Source organism: Mizuhopecten yessoensis, unplaced genomic scaffold (genome assembly GCF_002113885.1).
Source record: "Mizuhopecten yessoensis strain PY_sf001 unplaced genomic scaffold, ASM211388v2 scaffold2589, whole genome shotgun sequence".
NCBI lineage: Eukaryota > Metazoa > Mollusca > Bivalvia > Pectinida > Pectinidae > Mizuhopecten > Mizuhopecten yessoensis.
Window position 1 is genome coordinate 94,891 of NW_018404621.1, and position 21,109 is coordinate 115,999.

The 21,109-nt window shown below is 34.8% G+C and overlaps 2 protein-coding genes across 5 annotated transcripts in view; one reads left to right on the plus strand and one right to left on the minus strand.

Annotated features, from left to right (window-relative positions):
* The window catches only part of LOC110446139 (coatomer subunit beta'-like), a 21,077-nt gene extending 9,056 nt beyond the window's left edge, over positions 1-12,021 (minus strand). For all 3 annotated transcript variants that reach the window (XM_021491132.1, XM_021491133.1, XM_021491131.1), the window contains exons 1-17: positions 11,925-12,021; positions 11,129-11,266; positions 10,720-10,806; positions 10,196-10,322; positions 9,643-9,791; positions 8,680-8,826; positions 8,418-8,517; positions 7,850-7,992; positions 7,102-7,301; positions 6,429-6,628; positions 5,852-5,958; positions 4,920-5,063; positions 4,026-4,156; positions 3,283-3,490; positions 2,812-2,922; positions 859-1,073; positions 606-698 (exon numbers count right to left, since the gene is read on the minus strand). In XM_021491132.1, the coding sequence (XP_021346807.1) occupies positions 606-698; positions 859-1,073; positions 2,812-2,922; positions 3,283-3,490; positions 4,026-4,156; positions 4,920-5,063; positions 5,852-5,958; positions 6,429-6,628; positions 7,102-7,301; positions 7,850-7,992; positions 8,418-8,517; positions 8,680-8,826; positions 9,643-9,791; positions 10,196-10,322; positions 10,720-10,806; positions 11,129-11,266; positions 11,925-11,927 (2,303 nt within the window). In that variant the 5' untranslated portion in view covers positions 11,928-12,021. The remainder of the gene's footprint in view (positions 1-605; positions 699-858; positions 1,074-2,811; positions 2,923-3,282; positions 3,491-4,025; positions 4,157-4,919; positions 5,064-5,851; positions 5,959-6,428; positions 6,629-7,101; positions 7,302-7,849; positions 7,993-8,417; positions 8,518-8,679; positions 8,827-9,642; positions 9,792-10,195; positions 10,323-10,719; positions 10,807-11,128; positions 11,267-11,924) is intronic.
* A 40-nt stretch (positions 12,022-12,061) lies between these two features.
* Positions 12,062-19,463, plus strand: LOC110446140 (transmembrane protein 107-like). 2 transcript variants are annotated; one of them, XM_021491136.1, is made up of 4 exons: positions 12,062-12,410; positions 15,230-15,297; positions 15,743-15,843; positions 17,880-19,463. In XM_021491136.1, exons 1-4 carry the CDS (start codon positions 12,327-12,329, stop codon positions 18,041-18,043), a joined length of 417 nt encoding a protein of 138 aa, XP_021346811.1. In that variant the 5' UTR covers positions 12,062-12,326; the 3' UTR covers positions 18,044-19,463. The 2 variants fall into 2 exon arrangements, with proteins under 2 accessions (XP_021346811.1, XP_021346809.1); XM_021491134.1 differs by having other exon boundaries at positions 17,535-18,203.
* Positions 19,464-21,109: the final 1,646 nt, after the last annotated feature.

Below are 21,109 nucleotides of genomic sequence, written 5' to 3' on the forward strand. Positions count from 1 at the left end.
TCTCAATTTTACAATTTGAAACCATCTACCTCCAAGGATAATTCTCACCAAGTAAAAATAATTTCCTACAGAAAGTTGTCAAAATATACCCAAAAGTGTTATTTCCCTATATAAACTATAGTAAACTTTACCCCCTCCCCAAGGGAGAACGGACAGCTCGGGGGTCCTGAAATTTATAATTTAAGTAAAGCCTCTCATGATCTTTCTTTCCACGCAGAGAAAATGAGTGTAGTACCTCTGAGTCTGAAGAAGAAGATTTTTGAAATATTTGTTAATTTTCCCTTTCGGGCCCTGCCCTGGCCCCAGGGGTTGGGGTAGGAATCCCAATTTTACAATTTTGAAGCCTCATCTACCAAGGATAATTCTGACCAAGTTTGAAAAAAATCCATCCACTGGTTCTTGAGAAGAAGTTGAAAATGTAAAAGTTTACGCACGGCGGACGACGGACGACGACGGACGAAAAGCGATTAGAATAGGTCACTTGAGCAAAGCTCAGGTGACCTAAAAATAGTCGTGTAGAAACTAAAGTGTGTACATCGACCAATTAAAATGCAGTATGCTAATTAAATTAGACAAAAATTCCTGACCCCAACACATGTAATTACCTTGATACTTGGCTGGGCAGGTACGTCCTAGCAAAGAAAGCTGCCTCAGGTATCCGTTCAGTTCTGATTAAAACTTCTAAACACTCCTCCAGTCTACAAAGAAAGCATATTTGTTACATAGCTCTCAATAATTTACTGAAGATAACCATTCACATTCAATATGTGAAAAAAGCAGAGTATTAAGCACACTTATTCACAAACATTATTTCTGAGTAATCTACATAAGGTATACAACAAGGTAAACATTACTTACTTTCCAAGAGTAAACATTGAGATGAAGGCAACATTATTTTGACCAGCATTTGCTGCAGTTTCACCAAGTCTGGCCACCATCTGATTGTTGCCTGCTGAGCTGGCAAGAAGAAGGAGACCACCGAAGTCCTGTGCTTGATGTAAACATTCCTGGGCTAGTCCAAACTCGCACTTACTAATTGCCAACTCTGCAAGCTGCTTCCATTTCTGTTCTGCCTGAAATGTGGGGGATGACAGGAGACGGTGAATTGAAGTCATTCAGTTATTAACGTTGTACAGTACCACGTTATAAGTGGGGTGAGAGACAGATGAAGTAAAAAGGTAGAATAAAGGTAGAAAACATAATACTATTATTTGCAAAGCTTCCTAGTTTTTAACCTCTTGAAATTTCAATGAAACAAGAGAAAATAAAAATTGTGGCTTAAACATTGGTCCTTAACAAACACATTTTTCATAAATGTTGTGTAGACATTTCCAATCTAATCTGTATTGAAATTATCTGTGATTTGTTTATTATTACTATAAACATCTTTTTATGCATACAGTTTCTCCCATTAAATTAAGTGTTTTTATATGATGTTGTGAAACTCCGTGACTGCATTGTGATCAGCAGGGTTAGAATCTTAGTCTGGCCTCGTTGCATTTTTTACTTGGAACACTAACTGTAGTTGATTTATTTATTTCAACAATTTTTTTTTTAGTTCTACAAGGTATGGGTATCTATTCAGATATGGCTTATTAAAGCTACTCTCATGTAGGTGCAATAAGTTGCAATTCTTAGTTTATCCTTTTTTCACTATGGTACAGGGATTTTGTTTGCTTGAAAAAGATCAGGCCTTTGTCAAGGTTTTACCAGCTACTTCTTAAGAAAACATTTTTTTCTCTCTAAAGAAACGAAAGTACTGCAGGGACAGAACAATATACTCTCAGCTATAGATCCTAAGATATTACAGAAACCAAGGAATGGACAGATGGAACTATGCATACTATATAACTTTTGTCTCTTCAAAATTTAAGTGGTATAAAAGAAGCAAATTTCATGCTAGTGAAAGGACAAATGATCCTCGTTATTTTCAGGATTCCTGTCCCACTGCACTGTGGGTTTTTTCATATATATACAGTAACCTTCCCTTTATTTCGTTGTAGCACTGTTTAATTAATCTTGACACTTCTGTTGATTAGGTAGCTCAGTGAGTTAAAGCGATAGTGTAACAATCTTGAAGTCCTGGGTTCAAATCCCGGTTTAGTTCCGTTGAACATTAATTACCTGTTGTTGATTATTCTTATATTTATTTCTTCTGCATTCATCCCAATAAAAGTGCTGCAAGATTTTTCATGCCCAGGGGTGTAGGATAGGGACATTCCACCCGTTTTATTTTCAAATTCCGTAAAACCGAGGCTTTGCAGAGTGTTTTTCATTCCTTGGGCATGAAAGAGTATTTTTCTCTCATTCCAACCACAAGAATAAGCCCAGAAACCATGAAAATGAATGGCCACCATTTTGAAAATATAATTTTTCCCCCTGAGCGAAAACGAATCAGCCAGCCAGATTAAGCTTTTCCCATATTTGCAAACAATGTTTGCGCAGAAAAATTAATCACATCTCTTTAACGTGTACAGTATATATATTGTAAAAGTGTTTTATTTCATTAGGTCGCCTTTTCCGCATTGTGGAATTGGAAAGTTCCAAATTTGTGACGTCACGTCATTGTTGACCCATTGTGACTTCACGTCACATGAAATGGGGTGTAAGATAGAAATTTCCTACACCCATTTCTTACCCTGGACAGCTCTACCTTACACACAGGGAAATGAGAGAAATGATTTTCTTTTCAGAGGTGATTTATCAAAGCTTTAGTCATGGCGACAAAATTGGTTTTCAGTGCATAGTTAGTTTTGGCAGTGGTACAGGATTGATTTTCACTAGCCTGACATCAATAAGTTATAATCTCACCTCTGACTCTTTAGCTATCTGGTATGCAATCTTCAGATCTCCCAGTTGTACAGCCAGTTCAAACTTATGTTCAGAATCATATGTGACTGCTAGTGCTTGAGATTTAAATCCCTGGAAAACAAAACCACAACAATCCTGTGTATACTGACTTTCAAAACAATTCTCACTCTGACATGGAAAATAATATTATGATAGGCAAACTGCTCAATACATTTGACTGACAACATTAAAATTATGAAAAAAGATGCGACTGAAAGACTATAGATGAACCAGAGCAGGTTTTCCATTTTTGCTAAAAATGTTTTGCTTTCTGTTAACATTATCACTCACTGGTCTTCAGATGATCGATTTGAATAAAATGTATTTAACCAGCAGCTTTAATTTTGTATCAAAATTTATATTTGCTATTTTTCAAATTTAACTTAAAATGATTATGGTAAGAACCAGGAGACGAAGAAATTGCCATCAGACCTGTTTTTCGAGGAAATGTGCCACTCTTGTCCGATGTTCCCTGGGAACAGTAGGCAGAACCTTATCAGCTGTCTCAAAGTCTCGCCTCATCACCGAGGTCTGGTACTCCAGTACAGAGAGGAGCAGAGAATAGCTGACAACATTTAGTTCTTTATCACCAAGATAGAGTCTGTTGTCCTTCGGGATGTACCCTAGGAGGTACATCATTCTGAAATAGTTTTTTAGAGGATCATCAGTAACTATTACCATTAAACTCTCAAATCTTATAAATAAAATCAGTCACTATTTGAAAAACAAATTTCAGGTTCATATATGCATAATCTTGTAACAGATTAACAGAGGTTCTATGAAATACAAACTGTAAAACCCTATATAGCTTTAATCAATCAATAACTGGGCCAAGTTGTTCAAAACGTGATTAGCTTAATCAGTAATTAGCACAAAATTCATGTTTTGTGTATCTTTAAAACAATACCATTAATTGAGATAAAACTTTCCAGATAGCAAATATTATAGTGGAGGTTTTACCTTGTACCTTGATCAAATTATTGGAAGATGAAAACGTCTTAAAACAGTGATTAAGCTATACATCTTTAGAATAACTGGGTCCTAATGAATAAAGTTTTAAGTTATAGGCAATATTGTTAACATTTGACTCATCTGATTACAAAAAGAACAAAAACACAAATATTTTATCGGTTTTAAACAAGTGAATGGCCACATGGTCTGTTTATTACAATTACCTATCTAAGTGAGCAACTGTGACGATCTCCCCTCCCACGTAGTAGTTGAGTCGGTTTACACTGTTGGTGTATATAAAACAGTCTCCGACCCAGATACCCGTCTTCACTGTCTCCTCAATCTCTCCTACTACCTGAAAACATAACCAACAATGCAGGCTAATACAAGACACGGATTCATGTAATACTCACACACAGGTGATTGCAACTTTAACATATTTATGATACAGTGTGCTGGAAATGAATTCTGCTGCATCACACCGCTGTTTCCCCCTTCTAGGACTCATCTGTGATACTAGGGGCCAAAAAGTTGGAAATCTTAATCTACTGTTGAAACAGGAATGGAGGGGAGTAAAACCCCTTAACTTAGTAAAACGTGTACATTATGAGCCGTGCCACCATTCAAAAGAGATAACTGTGGCCATCAAGGTTACAGCAAACACTAAGGACTAAAAAAGCCACCAGCAGAGTCTACTATCTTGTATCTTGAAAGATGAACGACACAAACACACACAGAAGATTGCACCTTTAAAAACTTGTAATAGATACAGTATGCAGATAAACAAATTACACTCCATCATACAGCTGTACAAATTCAAAAACATACTCGGTATCATATAGCAGGGCTATATAAAAACATACTCAGTATCATATAGCAGGTCTATATAAAAGCATTGGATATGTTCTGTATGTGTTGCTGTTAATTAGTAATACTGAACACATTCTGAATTTTACATGAGAGAGCTTCTGATTTCCCAGACATCCCCTGTTGCCCACTTTCTACTGTATGCAAAACCTACACAATAAAACATCCTTTAATGATACAGAATTCACAGCAACAGATACACATCAAACCCCTACATGTATCTGACAATAGATTGGACTGTGATCAGTTACCTCGAAGGCATCCTCAATTCCGTCCTCACTAATGTCCTCCTTGTGTTCTTTGGCCTTCTCCACCTCCTCAGCATTGTACTTGAGGATGAAGAAGGAATCTTCTGTACATATACACACCAGTTCACCATTCTCACTCCATGACACCTAAAATAAAGCAGATTCAATAACATTTCATTAAGCTGAACTATGCATATTATATTCCAACCACCTTCATTATATAATTTGGCAATTGAATAAATCATGTCTTTAGATATTTCTAAATGTATTTTAGGCCGATACTAATTACCCAGCTCAATCAAAGAATGTATAGTCCATTGAAAGTACATTAAAATTGAAAACTTGAAACACTTTATTTTGGACACTTTATTTTGGACACAAATCAGCTTTAAAGCAAATTTGAGGAACGACTTCCCTTCTTTCTGACTTATGTGAGTAAAGCCAAAAGCAAAGAAACTCAATGATCCATCTACACATGTATTGACAAAACTTCTTAATAAAGGACCATTGTTCTATCACAAAGATCTGAAAATGTGCCTCCCACACCTCTCATATGGTTATTTCTGTGACAACCCCAATATACTGTATACCAGGACATTTTTGCACAGTCAAACTTTTACCCTTTGCCCATGATATCAATTTGTGTTAATTTTGCCCATCACATAAAATCACAATGTTTATTATGCTGTTAACTTACATTCACTGTAATAATAAATTCAAAGGCAAAGATTAAACAGCATTGACAATATCACGGTAAACGGTATTCATATTTCCCACCTTTTTTATTGACCTTTTTGATGGGCAAAAGAGCCAAAAGCTCCTAGTTTCATTGTAAGTTGTAGTTTATTTTTATAAATATCCCAAACAAAATATTTCAGCGGTCTTACTAGCAGTAAAATATTTTACTCACCTCTGTTTTAATAACGTATACTTACAAATTTGGGTGTGATTTCTATTCTCCTAATAAGTTCTGTCGAGTCCCAGTCATAGAAAGCCAGACCACTGACTGACCGTACACCCAGCATGTTACCCCCATATATCCCTACAATACGACACACAATATAAGTATGTGTTAAAGGCACAACAGTAGCAACAGATACATTAAATGCTAGTACTTGGCCTAATTTGATAGGTAAACTTTCAACCTTTGGAGATCCTAGATTTTCATGACTAATGTACCTGTATTTGTTGTAATGTAATTACATCCAATCTAATTAACATGAGGATTTATAAAGCCTTACCCTGCTGATTCGTTGAAATCTTTTCCAAATGAACTATAGATTCACATATTTGATTTTAGCTTTCTCCTTTTACAATCACATATTCAGTGTAAATTTCCCCATTTCGAAATTATACAGAAATTTGATTATAATGTCTCTCTTAAACTGATGAACATTTTCACTAATCATCTGTTGTAATTTTCTTATGCCATCAATGTCACCAAAATTTAATGTTTTTTAATGATTTTCTCATATGAGAACAACGTAAAAGTATCAGTATTCACATTCATACCTTCTGCTCCAAAGTCAGGTTTGAAGGATTTTTGCTCCTTGAAGTTTTTGAATATTTTAACCATACTGGTGCTCTCTCGTGTAGCGTACATGGAGGAGTCGTTACTCCAGACAAATTCCTGGGCGGACCCAAAGCTTTTGTTCCTCAGTGCCATAGCTGTGTATATGATGTATTCACCATCTCCACAAACCACCACGAATCTACAAATTAAAATGATATATTTCAAATTTTATGTCTTTATGGTAACAAATTTATAGCAGATATTTAAAACAAAAACAAAATTAATAAATAAAATTTATTCATATCAGAGAAATAGGTTACAAATGCCAATTTATTTCCTTAAGTCATAATATCATGATCAGGTATTCTTCATTTAATGGCAATAATGGGTTTTACAACTTTCATGGTATGGTTTTGCTGCTGATTAAACTTTAAGTAGACAACCAGCACAACTAGTTTTGTTGATGTAATATACAAATAGAAAGTTTTTAAAAGATATTTTGTTGTGTGTCTACTCCAACAAATTACACAAAAGTTATTTACAGTAAATTTGGATTTAATTTGATCATAATCCTCTGTAAAATGTGTCCAAGTCTACCATAAATCTATTTGTATCTTTTATCTTTTCCCAGCAATAATCGATCCTGAAAACCTTCTGTTTATTACTAATTACCTTCCATTAGGATTGTGGGCCACATTTTGGGGGTATATCTCACAGCTTCCCATGTCTTTGACTGCCAGGGGTAATCGCTCACCATCTTTGATATCTGTATCACTAATAGCCTTGATATTAGCCTGCTGAATCTCCGAGTGTTTGGCCCAGATGATCTTCCCGCTGTTGTCCATTGACATTGCTGGCTCTTCTCTTCCCAGCTAGCAACACAGACACATTCTGTATATTTCATCGATTATTACGCAATTTATCATTTACCCTGTTTTACTTTTTATGAACTATATCTAATTTTCCAATCTAGCAACAAAAACAGGAACCACCTACAAACTAGTAATGGTGACATGAAATGATTGCAAGATTGGTGTTTGGAAAAATCCTTTGATTATTCATTGTCTTGGTACTGATATAAACATTCAATAAAGATTGGGACAACAGAAAAATGCAGAAATTAAATATGTCGTACAAATTCATGATTTGATAATCATCTAAAACTTTTTCTCAAAAACGACAAGGTACAAAAAGGGGGGATAACTCTTCCAAAAACATTTGAAATAAAAAATATATATCAAAATTCAAGTATATTATGAATTAATCACGAGTACAAAATTCATTTAAATAGGTACAGTAGATAAGAAGAAGCAGTCCAGACCACGTCTATAATGTCAGATGGACATACAGTGAAGTGTATTCTAATGTTACCCCCCCCCCTTTACTTCATTACAGAAATATGATATTAACGTGTGCATACCTTGATAATAATGCTTCCTTCGTCATAGCCGAGAGCAACATTGTTTGACCCCTTCTGACAGGCGATAGTCCACACCCTTTCCAGTCCGTAATTCAAAGTACTCTCCAGTCTGTAAGTGTTAGCATGCCAAATACGAACAGTTCCTAAACGAGAAAAAATGTGAGCATTTCAGTTTCCACGTACCCAAAATTCATGATGATGTGCGGCATCATGAACTACCACTTATAAATAAATGTACTATCACAATATTAAGATAATTAATAAGTTTATGAAGACCCTCATTTGACTTTTTATCTACAAAGTTAACCTTTTCAAGGTTTTATATACAAATTATATACCATGAAATGAAACGGCTCTAAATTAACGACCTAAATATAGTGTATTGCACATCTTCAATGGATGATGCATGTATCCTGCTAGTTTCATGAAAACATATCTTCATTAGCTTTAGACAAAATATGTTCAATATATAAGATAATGATACAATATGTCCACTTGCATTTGAAAGGGAGTCACAATGTCAAGTCAAAACCACAGTATAAATTCTATTTGCTTTTATTAATCTTACCATCCTCTGATCCTGTCATAATGATCGGCAGTTCTGGGTGGAAGGACACTGTTGAAATGTTCTGGGCATGGCCCTCAAGTGTCTGTACACATGTTTTGTTCTGTCCAAGAAAAAAAGCTCATCATATTATCTGATCAGAGATTTCCTAACTTCACGGTCACAGGCCAGACAAACACTAAAACTATTTCTGAGAACATTTGACCTATCTATCCTAATTCGTACCGACACAATAAGAAGATAACTTATCTCTGAAATAGCTCACCTGATAATCCCAGATTTTAATGAGTCTGTCATCTGCGCCAGAGATAAGATAGGGTTTGTCTCCCCCTGAATAATAATCCAGACAGTTGACTCCTTTCTCATGACCTTCCAGTGTGAAGTTTGGTGTTGGGGAACCCAGCTGCCAGACCTGCACAAAAAGAGATTCAGGGATATTTATAGTTTAATATTTATAGTACTAAACAGTGGGGAGATTTTGAAAAATTCTACCAGATTTTCCTGTTTTCATTGTAAATATTGAACATTTTCACACTACTTGCCTAATATCTACTAACCTAGGCATTATAATTAGGCAAGTAGAATTGTGCATTTATAAAGATTACAATGTAGTGTTGCAATAATGTTTCATGCATTATTTTAATATGCCACAGGCCTAGCTATTTGAGTACCATACAAATTTACATGCTTCACCGGAGTCTCATACTCATAAGAATTACTGTCAACACCGAAATTAAACATGGTGGGATTCATAGTTTTAACTGTAGAAAAGGACCCATAACAATTAAATTGCAAGTCTATTGTTCATTGTATACAGTAATTAATAATAATCATCCAATATATATGGTCCTGCTGTTGTGTTAAAAAACAAGGAAATATTCATAATTTATCAGGAGTATGAGAAATAGAACTAAAGAAATTAAAAGAACAGAATAAATCATGGGTTTCAAAAGTATGCTGTGAGTTTCAGAAATTCTGTATTTTTTTCAAGCAACTTCTGCCAGTTCATCGAGAATAAAATATTAGCATCTCGGAGCTGAAGGACTAATCCAGAGTTTGCCATATTTCCTAACATTAATCTGGTTCTGAGTAGGTGTTTTAAGTTTGACATTTTTCAATATAACTTCATCTTTTTTTTTTTTTTTAAACCAAACAAATCAGTTACCACAAACTTGAATGTCATTCAAACGAGTGAATGTGCCCACGAAGAGTTTTCCGAGTATGTTACCTTGACAGTCCTGTCCAGGGATCCGCTAGCAAATGTGTTGTTATCCTTGGGGTTGATGATGATCTGCATCACATAGTGAGTGTGTCCCTCAAATACTTGAGTACAGGTCCACTTCTTTTCCCAATCCCACAACTTGATCAACATGTCATCTATAAATAATATCAATCAATCAACATAAATACATAACTTCATCTGCATGTCGTCTGTCAATACTGACCCCGATAGAATTTTTAGTATCAACTTTATTTAATATTTTTACAAAATATTTATTTTTTATTTTTTGTAAATTGAACAATAAATTAATTGCCAACTTGTACAGAAAAAATTCTACAAAATCTTAATTTTTTAAATTTAAAATTCTTTGTAAATTGAACAATGAATTAATAGCAAACATAAAAAAAAGATATATTATCTAATTAAATACTACAAAAAGTAAAGGACATTCATTGGTGAAAGTAATTTTTTTTAAATTAAGAAACTTTTGCGACACCAAAGTCAGGCCTACAAATTGTAACTGAAGAAACATCTGGTAATGTTTTGTAACTTTACTGACCACTGCTGCTGAGGATAAAGGGCTGTGTTGGATGGACAGCCAGTGACCGGATGTAGTCAGAGTGCGCCTCAAACTGGTGTATCCTCTCAAGTGTATTGTAGTTAAATGCCCTGATTGTCATATCATCCTTGGAAGATGAAATAAGAAATAAAAAGTTACTTATGTCATGAAGAGTTGATGAAGAATAATGAATTGTATAAAACTGAAATTAAAATTATCGTTTTACATAATGAACTAATTATAAGAAATATGTGGTTTAGTGTTATGGTCAAGCCTGAACCAATTCTTATAATGCTTATTTGTAAAGATATTTCCGAAATTTTGTTTAAAAAAATGAACATCTGATATTTTCTCTGAATATACTCATTTCAAAACATTTGTTGATAATTAACATTTGTTGATAATTAATACCCCCTCTGCATTAAAGCCATTTTGGTCTCTGTGGAGTATAATATATAGATAGAGTTAATACAGACAGAGACTAAGTTCTGAAGTGGATTTTGCATAATCTGTAGGTCACTTACAGATCCTGTTATAATCCAGTTCTTTCTTGGGACAAATCTTGCACACCTTACAGGAAGATCACAAACTTCAAAAGATTTGATCAATTGCTAAAATGGAGAAATTATATATATATGTCAATAACAAGCTTTTGTTTTAATTTGGTAATTCCTCAGAACTCGTATAAAAAAGCACTTGTTAAGATGACAAGATAAAAACCATTTTGTTAAATAAAAACAAAAATTGTATCTTGTGCCTTTGGAATCAAGTTTATTTTTATTCAAATCTACCCCTATTGTTCTATATTACAATGTACTTCAACAATGCTTTGAGTATATTTTTAAATGATGCGCAAATTTCAGAACATTTACTCTATCTAGGTAAAATTGTTATAATCTTGCATAACAAAGTAGGAAGAAGCAGCTGTCTTACTTGTGATTCATAGTTCCAGATGTGAACATTTCCATTATACAGGCTAGCCAACATCCATGGCTCAGTTGGGTGCAGGTCGACACATTTGACCCGGTCAGAGCGTGCTGACAGTTTCCGTTTGATGTCCAAACGAAGAGGCTATACAAATGAAACTTTTAATTATATTTTTGAAGATAAATGTTATCAAAACATTAAGGTAAGGTGACTTAGGTCACATTTCCAACCATACCTATTTGTCCTAAATCTATAAAAAATAAAAACTGTAAAGGTATCCGGTCCCATGTATTCGTTTCTCAAAATTTGACTGGGTCAATTGAAATTTACACACCACTCTACGTATACATTTTTGAGGTCCCATGTTTGGTCCATGCATTTTCCCTCTTGTACTAATGTTCAGTGACAAGTCAAGAGTTGAGCAATTTATCTATCACAGTGATAGATAAATATAAGTGATTAACTTCCACTTTACAGAGGGGGGGGGGGGCACATACATTTCAGCCGTTTGCTTCGAGTTACCATATTACCTACGATTTAAATATCGGTCATCAATTCCGTTATTACGTGACATTAAACTTAACATTTTCTATGTGACAGGCCAATGCCCACAACCTCCTTACAAAATAGTTATCAACAAATCCAATGTGGACTGCAGAACCCCCCCTCCCTTTTTGACACATTTGTGTGAAATATTGACAGATATATTTTGTGCATCTACCAGTTTGTTAACAACTTGATGTGAATTTCTTTTATGACATTATTCTGATTAAAATGATCCTTATTTTGGCAGGAATCTTACCATTTTTGTTTGTCGTATTAGCAGACACACTAATGTTGTTTTCCAGCACCGGCTAAAAAGTGTACGTTTGCTAGAATTACGTGGCTTCGTGTCTGCCCATGCGTTACCGGAAGTCACGTCAACGAGAACGACGCGAGAATACTTCGGAAAATGGCCGCGAAACAAGCACAGACAGTATCGCGTTCTTAGTTCTAAATTGGATTTCGATGGTTTTTGCATCTCGATTCATAACAACATCTGAAACCAGATGTAGTATTGCAACAATTATTCAATGAAAGCTAACTGGATCTCATAAAGGAGACGATTGTGAAGTATTTGCAACTTTAATATCTTGTTGATAAGGAAGCTGACAGGTGTCTTGCAGCGGCCCGTCTCGCAGTGTTACGAAGATAGCCCACCAAGATGAGAGTGAACGGACTCGTCCCAGCTCGCTTTCTTACGATCATAGCACACATGGTCATCGTCATTGTGATATTATGGTCACGAGTACGTTTTGTAGGAAATTTTATTCATATAATTGTGTATAAATAAGGTCTCAAAACAACACGTTTAACTTATTATAGGAGGCACGATAGTCTAGTGGTAGGACGCCGGGCTCGTGACCGAAGGGTTGCGGGTTCGAGTCACGGCACTGTATCGTATCTTTGAGCAAGATACTTTACTCTGCTTGTTCCAATCTACTCAGCTGTAAATGAGTACGTGGTTGGGTAGTGCAAGAATTGTTGAATGCTAGATGTAAGCGCCGAAATGAACCGTACAGGTTGGTTGCAAAGGCCCTATAGCCACGGATAATATTTTTAGACGGCCTAAGAACTAGGTTGTGATAAAGCGGTAAATAAGAACCATAAATTATTATTAATATTTCCAAGTGACGGGCTGTCTGATTCGATTCCTGGTTTAGACCGAAGCACAATAGATCACAACGGTGTATATATGGGTAATAATCCATAACCCATTTGAGTAACAATTTTATTACTGAAAATGGGAATATGCAGGATTAATACCCATATGCGCCAGTGTGCCCAACCTGCTTAGAATGACATTATAATGGTTATTTATTTTTGACAGATAATATAATCAGTTACTATTCAAACCTTGTTCCATTTTTTTCCTGACCAACATTTACCAATGCAAGCAAATATCTTTCCATTTGATAAATGGTTAGGTCGGTTGATTGACAGGTTTCTCGCCTACATGACTCTTCCCATGTAGGTTTCATCTCACTGAAGGAGGTCGGTGTTCTGTCGGCGCTAAATGGTTAGGATTTAGTGCAGTTTTTGTCTCGGATGTCGAGGAGGCTGGACTTCGGTGTTGCATGCTTCTCTGGCGGCAACAGCGGCATAAACATAAAGTTTTTTCATTTAGCTCTGTTTCACAAAAAGTAAAAATGCTAGACCAACCAAACTTGGACCATACATGCGTCTTAGATACTTCATCTTAATCCATGCATCAGTTGCTGAATGTGGCCTACATTTCGCGGTCGATTGACATCTTCATCAATGTTAAGTTTTTGCGTTTAGCTGTGTTATATGCTGTATCTCAAACATTTTAAGTGGAAGACTAATCAAACTAAGAATGTAAGTTTGGATAATCATTATATTACCATCAACGGAATCAGACATCAAAATGGCCACAGTAAATAAACTGGCTTCTGATTGGCCAAAATTCAGATATTGTTCAATTTCCTTGAAATTTTATATGTATACATGTGCATTTTGTGACTAAGCCAACTCAGCCACAACATCCGTTTTCTGATTCGACAAAATGTCCACCTTATACTGACTTCTGATTGGTAGATAATCAGTTTTTGTTGATTTAAATCAAATTGATAAGTACATGTATTTTAGCCGCAACATCCGTTATCTGATTTGACAAAATGGCTGTTGTATATTGGGTTCTGATTGGTCTAAATTCAGTTACCGTTAGATTTCGCTAAAAATCGGCGTGTAAGTGTATTTTAGCATTGCAAACTCAACTGCTGAATCCATTTTCTGATTTTACAAGTTGGTCACCGTATATAAATATTGGCTTCTGATTAATCTTAATTAGGATATTGTTAAATTTAGCTTACGTTTGGTACATAGATGTATCTTGGCACTATACAAGCTAAACTGTTTCCTGATTTGACAAAATGGCCACCTTATACTTCTGATTGGTCTTAATTCAGTTATTGTTCAATTTCAGTCAAACTTGGTATGTACATGTATTTTGGCACTGCAAACTCAACCATGACATTCATTTTATTATTTGACAAAATGGCCACTGTATATTGGCTTCTGATTGATTGAAATTCAATTATTGTTCAATTTCTCTAAAAAAATCAGTATGTTATTGTATTTTCGCACTGTGACCTCAAAAAATGTACTAATCAGTGGTATATAATGATTTATACATGTATATGATTGGATTGCAGTCAGCTGTAATAAGTAACAGACATAGCAAGGCTAAATTTAATATTAGCGTAGGTTGGGAAACTTAGACATTTCGTTTGGCCTTACAACTACATAATATTGTGATTACTATACATTGTTCTACATAACAACCTCATATTTTCAACCCACCTAGTGGTAAGTGTTAACTTCAGAATCTCTTCACATCTTTTAAACAACTAGTGTACCTAGTCTTCTATAACAGGAGGGGCGGCGGTGGCCAAGTGGTAAAGGTGTCTGACCTTCTGCTACCACTAGCCCTACACCACTGGGTCGCGGGTTCGAGACCTATGTGGGACAGTCGACAGGTACTGGCTGTAGATAGGGGGGGTTTTCCGGGAACTCAGGCTTTCCTCCACCAACAAAACCTGGCACATCCTTAAATGACCATAGCTGTTAATAGGACGTAAAACACAAACAAACCAAACTTCTGTAAAACTCCAGGGTTCTTTATACCTTACAACTATGCATTACACTACGTATTAAAGCTTTACAACTGTTCACACATTATATTGATGATCTATCTTGAAAGACGCTTCGACTTGATCATCTATATCAGACATTGAATCTCTATGATTAAAAAAATATTATAGTGGTTATGCATATATAGGACCAACATTTCTTTGAGAAACAGACAACTTTTCAGACCTAGTGGAGCAATGTCTGCCTTACAGTGTTGTGATTATATGAATAAAATGTATATAAGGTTTTCATGAGAAAGGTGATATTATAGATGAAATAAAAGTGATATATATATATAGAGAGAGAGAGAGATAAAATATCATGAAATGTAAACATTTAACCATTAATGCAGAGTACAGAAATGATAGGTGTTTAAATCTTGTCTTATTATTATTATTTATTTTTTCCTTTCAGGAGGAAAATGTAATTCAGTGTCTACCCCTGAACTACACAGCTGATGAATACAACACCAAGGATACAGAGTAAGTATATAGATAACTGGTACAGGTGATGTCTGCACCTCAGCTTTATTACCCCCTGGCATTACTGGACCTGGTACTTATTTTTTTTCCATTTTCCAATAGAAGAAGCCATGTTTGTGTCCTCTGGGTTATTTTTTTATGTAAACTTAAACTCAAACCAATTTTCACAGATATAGAAAAAACTAATTTCTTTTTGTTTCAAGGGGTTCATCATCAACATTTGGAGTTTCGGGGGCATATTTATTTATTTAGGCCCAGTAAGACGTTAATGGGACATACCACTAGTAGAGGGAAATCAATACCAATTAATCTAAGTAATCAGTGATCCAATTAATGTAAGTAATCAGTGATCCAATTAATCTATGTAATCAGTGATCCAATTAATCTGAGTAATCAGTGATTTTAACAATTAAGTAATTTAATATACACATCTTTTTTATTGCAGAATGATCATTGGACTATCAGTGACTCTAGGTCTCTTTGTCATAGAACTGATTGGGTTCATCGGCGGAATCTCCATGTTTATGCCATTCCAAAGTTTATTATGTATCCTTTTCATAAGTAACAATATTACTTTTTTTTTTTACAGAATTGGTGAGTCTATATAGGTTATGTTTACATCTATATTTTGTTTTATTTTTCTCAAAATTGTTTCTTGTGTAACTGAATTTGGAACAAGTGATTTAGTTGAAGTGCTAATATTTGTGTCTGTTAATGAACCAAATACTGGTACATACATTGTAATATGATTGATTGTTCACAGAACTGATTCATCTAATTATTGTTACTTCACAATCAATGAAAGTGAATCAGTCTGAACAATTCTGTTATATCTTATATTTCAATTTATGTTAAATATTTCAGTAGCTAGAAAGTCTGTTGGAAGCTTTTGAGGAACGAGGGAAATATCACAGGATAATTAGGAGACTGCAGTACTTATATCTTGTGTTTACATTTGACCTCATCAAGAGAGTATTATTGCTAGTGTTGTGATAACTGTAGAAAATTAACTTTAAGTTTAGCCACAGACCACAGGGCCAGTAATCTTTTTCTGTGTGATCCACAGAAAAAGATTACTGGCCCTGTGGTCTGTGGCTAAACTTAAAGTTAATTTTCTTTTGAACTGATCGTTCATTTTGCAATAAACAAGCTCTGTGGGTTAGTGACTTTTCACATTAACATTTTAATGGTAACAAAACACCGAAACAACACCGAACTTAATGTTAATTTTCAAAGTATCTTTAATTTCAATTTCAAAAGTACTTTATTGACAATACATATGTAATACAAACATAAAAGTTAACATTAAAGAAGATATTAGAACAGTATTGACAAAAGAATTAGACAACAGACTATGCCTATATGATCAGTCTTCTATTTCCGGTAGCTATGTACAATGCTTAATATATAAAATGTTGTAATTTGTTTTCCTCTCACACACATGCACACCCACACCAGCTTATGTCTTATACTCATTATTTAAGGAACAAAACTTGCCTGAATAATAATAATAATAACAATATATGAATATTAATTTGGAATTTATCTAGCATGTATAAGTAACGAAACATTTTGATGATTTAATATAAAAGTCAACATGTATAAGAATAGTTTTATTTAATTGTTCAGATGCATCAAAGTCTCTTAACACTGATCTACTTGTTAAACATGTGACAGATTTAATGTCTGAGAATTCCTGCACTGAACCACCTGGTCATTGCCAAACAACTCCATTACTGCCCCATATGGTCTATACTGTAATTGTTTTTTTAACTTTTGTTTTTTTCCTCCAAACAACTTCACACTTTCCCACCTGCAAATAGGATTACAGTCCAACAACTGGTAATATTCCAAAAGTCCTGTTTTAAGGGGGGGGGGGGTATTTGCGGTAAAATACAGTTGTCAGATAAAATTCGTTATATATTTGAAGATAAGTTGTCAAAGTGTCAAAGGGCAGTTAAACTTGAAACTTTTAAAAAATTTGTGAAACAAAATTATTTTTTTGACATTGGTCGCATTTACTAGTAAGATACATCATGTGTAATATGTATGGATTTGAATTGATATTTTGTATGTAATTATAGTGTAAATATATAAATACTCCGTAAGTAATTCACAAAAATGTCCACAATTTAAATTCATGTTCCCCATATCGGTGTGTTATAGGATATATGGTAGAACTACAAGCCTGTTGTGACATAACTGCTGGTATTATTGCTCCTTGACTGCTGTCTCAGCTATAAGTGCCCACTGTGGGGCTTGTGTGGCGCTGTCCTATTACCTATTTCGGGCATGGCCGTGCTATAGGTATTGGTACGTGTTTGCATTCTGCAGTGCCTTACCCACGGTTACCGAGGTCATTACCATGATTGGTGTAAGCTTCTGCAGGCGGGGACTATAGCACTCACTAAGTAATAGGGAACCAACTACATGACAAAACAATACATCATGATTTACGCATTAATAAGTGAGCTTTTTAAGTAACTTTAAAATTAGTTGCAGAAAATAGGAAAACAGATATTCTATCACCTGTAAGAAAGTTACCTGCCTTTAGCTATATTGTCTCCTTGACAACAAACCAGCTACAGCAGCACATGCCTCAGGGGCAGTGGCTCTCGCATTCTTCCTGTTCCAACTATGGTCATGTGACTATTACTGGTACGTGTTTGCCTTCTGTGTTGCCCTTCCAGCTGTCGGAGAAATCATGACAATGATCGGTGTCGCTTTCTTTAGGAAGGGCTTATAGTGACGAAAGATCCTGAAACTTGAGAAATAGTGGACATAGCCCCCGGAATTCAAGATTGTGCAGCATGAGGAATATTTCGTACTAATACTATGTGAACAACTCCCTAAGATGTGAGGAAATGATCGTATGGATGAGGAATGACAATTTAGGATCCAATGTACATGTGACAGCTGATTGAATATATACCAATGTATTATAGTTATACACAAAAAACATATCCTCATATTATGAATTACTAAATTAATTCATGTGAGAAATTGGTATGTACCAATGTATTAATTTTTAAGTCAACATGATATTGAAAAACTTTCGAGTTGTGTATAAAATTAAAAATATGATTTTACTATTAGTTAATGAATTTGAAACCAAATCATGTTGAGATGGTAGTCATTGATCCTAAGTGACTGCATGTACATATAGACCTTATTTAAAATTAATAATGTTGACTGACAATTTGACAAATATTAATTGTTGCAAACTATGTAAGTAATCATTTTCTTCCTCGCATTTAAATGTTGCAAACTCTGTGATTCATATTTATGAAAGAACATCATGATATGTATGTTATTCCAAAGGAAGTGGTAAGTATTTGAAAGCTATGTCCTCTCCACTGGAGTCATGTTAGATAACGTGTGTAAACAGTAGGAGCCATACGGTCGCTTAAAGGTGTGGTATCTGTCCATGCTTACAAAGCTAGTGGAAAATGTCCTACTTATGTAATAAAAACTTTATTTATTTAACAAAAAGTCCATAAGAACGAATGATGGAGATTGTGCTAGTTTTTAGCTTATAGCTGAAGTTTTTAGTGACTCTAATATTGGTTTGGGAAATCAATGTCTTTGAATGTTGTTTGTAAGGATGTATGTGATTGTTTCAATGTTTGGGTGTAAAATTGACCAGTATGTAATTTACATAATTGAAAGAAAGTATGCTTGGATGTGTTATTTTTAAATGAGTGATATTATACCGTCCATATGTTTTTGTGACACTGATGTTAAGGGCTAAAAGACATTATTAGTGTTGCAAATATAAAACGATTATATTTAATAAACTGTAGATCAGATATCTGTATATATTTGGATACAATTAGATTTTCTTTTATAACTATGCGTTCAGTATGTATGTTTAAAATTTTTGTATCAAATTTCATGTGTCTTTGTGAAAGTGTTATCTTATTACATTGTAAAAGTCTCTGATATGAATGAGGGACTCAATTGGGAATTTATTTTAAAACTATTTTGACATGTGTGTGAAATTTTCAAAATATGTTGTTTGGTCAAAAATAAAATTTGTGAACTTAGATTATGTGTCGAGTTGCATGAGTTACAACATGTACTTCCATAAGTAACATTTTTATGTTTTCTAGAAAATTGTAACACTTGAAACTGACTGTATTAAAACATTTTATATATATAACATACACCAATAGTTTGTTCTTTATAAGGGCCCCGTATCGAAGATACGGGTGCCCTATAGTGCCCTGTCCGTCCACAAATTTTGTTCCTGGCTGATAACTTTAGTATTTATTGACCGATGTACATGAAACTTGGTCAAGATGTTCAGTTCATAAAAATAAACATTGAGGTAAAAAGTCAAGGTCAAAGGTCAAGGTCATTAGGTTCAAAGGTCAAGGTCAAATTTTACATCTTTTCACTGATGAACATTTTGTTATGACATTATGAAGCAAAGTTGATCAGAATTAAACAAGGAGTCAACTGACCAAAGGTCAAGGTCATCGGATCAAGGTCAAATTTTGTAGCTTTTCACTAGTGAACATTTTGCTGTGACATTATGAAGCAAAGTTGTTCGGAATTAAACAAAGAGACACACTGGGGTAAAAAGTTGAGGTCAAAGGTCAAGGTCATGAGATTCAAAGGTCAAGGTCAATTTTTGCATCTTTTCACTTATGAACATTTTGTTATGACATGATGAAGCAAAGTTGATCAGAATTAAACAACGATTCAACTGACCAAAGGTCAAGGTCTTTGGGTCAAAGGTCAAGGTTAAATTTTCTATCTTTTCACTGGTGAACATTTCGCTATGACACTTTGAAGCAATGTTGGTCAGAATTAAACAAGGAGTCAATTGACCAAAGGTCAAGGTCACTTGGTTAAAGGTCAAGGTTAAAATTTTGTACCTTTTCCCTGATGAACATTTTGTTATGACATTATGAAGCAATGTTGTTCATAACTTAACACAGAGTCAACTGACCTCAGTTCCAGGTTACTGGGTCAAAAGGGTCAAGGTCAAGTTTTGTATCTTTCACTGATGAACATTTTGTTATGATATTAAGAAGCAAAGTTGGTCGGAATTAAAGAATAAGTCAACTGACCAAAGATCAAGGTCACTGGGTTAATGGTCAAGGTCATTTGGGTCCAAAGGTCAAAGACAAAGTGGATCTCTGACTTTGACCTTGGCTCTTGATGGAGGAGGTATATAAGGTGAAATAAAACAAATAAAACAAAGCTAACAAATGAGTATTGCACCGGTAATTACATTTCTGTTAGCCCAGCAAATATGGAGGTGGAAGGAAACACATCACATCATTGTACATGTAATATGTATATTTTGCTTCCCTGCGATTCTTTTTGAAGTACAAATGTCAAACTTCAAACTCAGCTATATGGACAGATTGCTTCTTGATGATAATGGGGGATATAATTACCACAAAACGGGGCCCTTACTGACCTGTCAGTGTTCTAGTTAACTCATTGACCCCTGAAGACACGTTTGAACTCTTCCAATTCAAAGGTTGGAATAGTTCATTAGGAAATTTCAGGGGTAAATGATTTAACCTTCAGCTGGAAACTCCTCTACTCCAGTCGCATGAAACCACAACATACACGTACCTTTATAATTCAAAGTTGTTCTTTGATAGATTTTCATACACAAACCAGGTATATGGCTAGTGCCCAGAATTTTCAACTCGCCTGCCAGAAGGACTAGTGAGCTTGTGCAATGATGCGGCGTCTGTCGTCAGGCAGGTGTGGGAAAAATAGGAGATGAGTGATGAAGGCCCCCTGGGCCTCTTATTATACAATAATAAGAGTCCTTGAAAATGGAACA

Bases quoted from the DNA above. Each gene is read 5' to 3' on its own strand.
- LOC110446140 (XM_021491136.1), top strand. From the start codon at position 12,327: ATGAGAGTGAACGGACTCGTCCCAGCTCGCTTTCTTACGATCATAGCA. The intron at 12,411-15,229 runs GTACGTTTTGTA...TTTTCCTTTCAG, and splicing joins TTGTGATATTATGGTCACGA to GAGGAAAATGTAATTCAGTG. The intron at 15,844-17,879 runs GTATCCTTTTCA...ACAACAAACCAG, and splicing joins GCCATTCCAAAGTTTATTAT to CTACAGCAGCACATGCCTCA.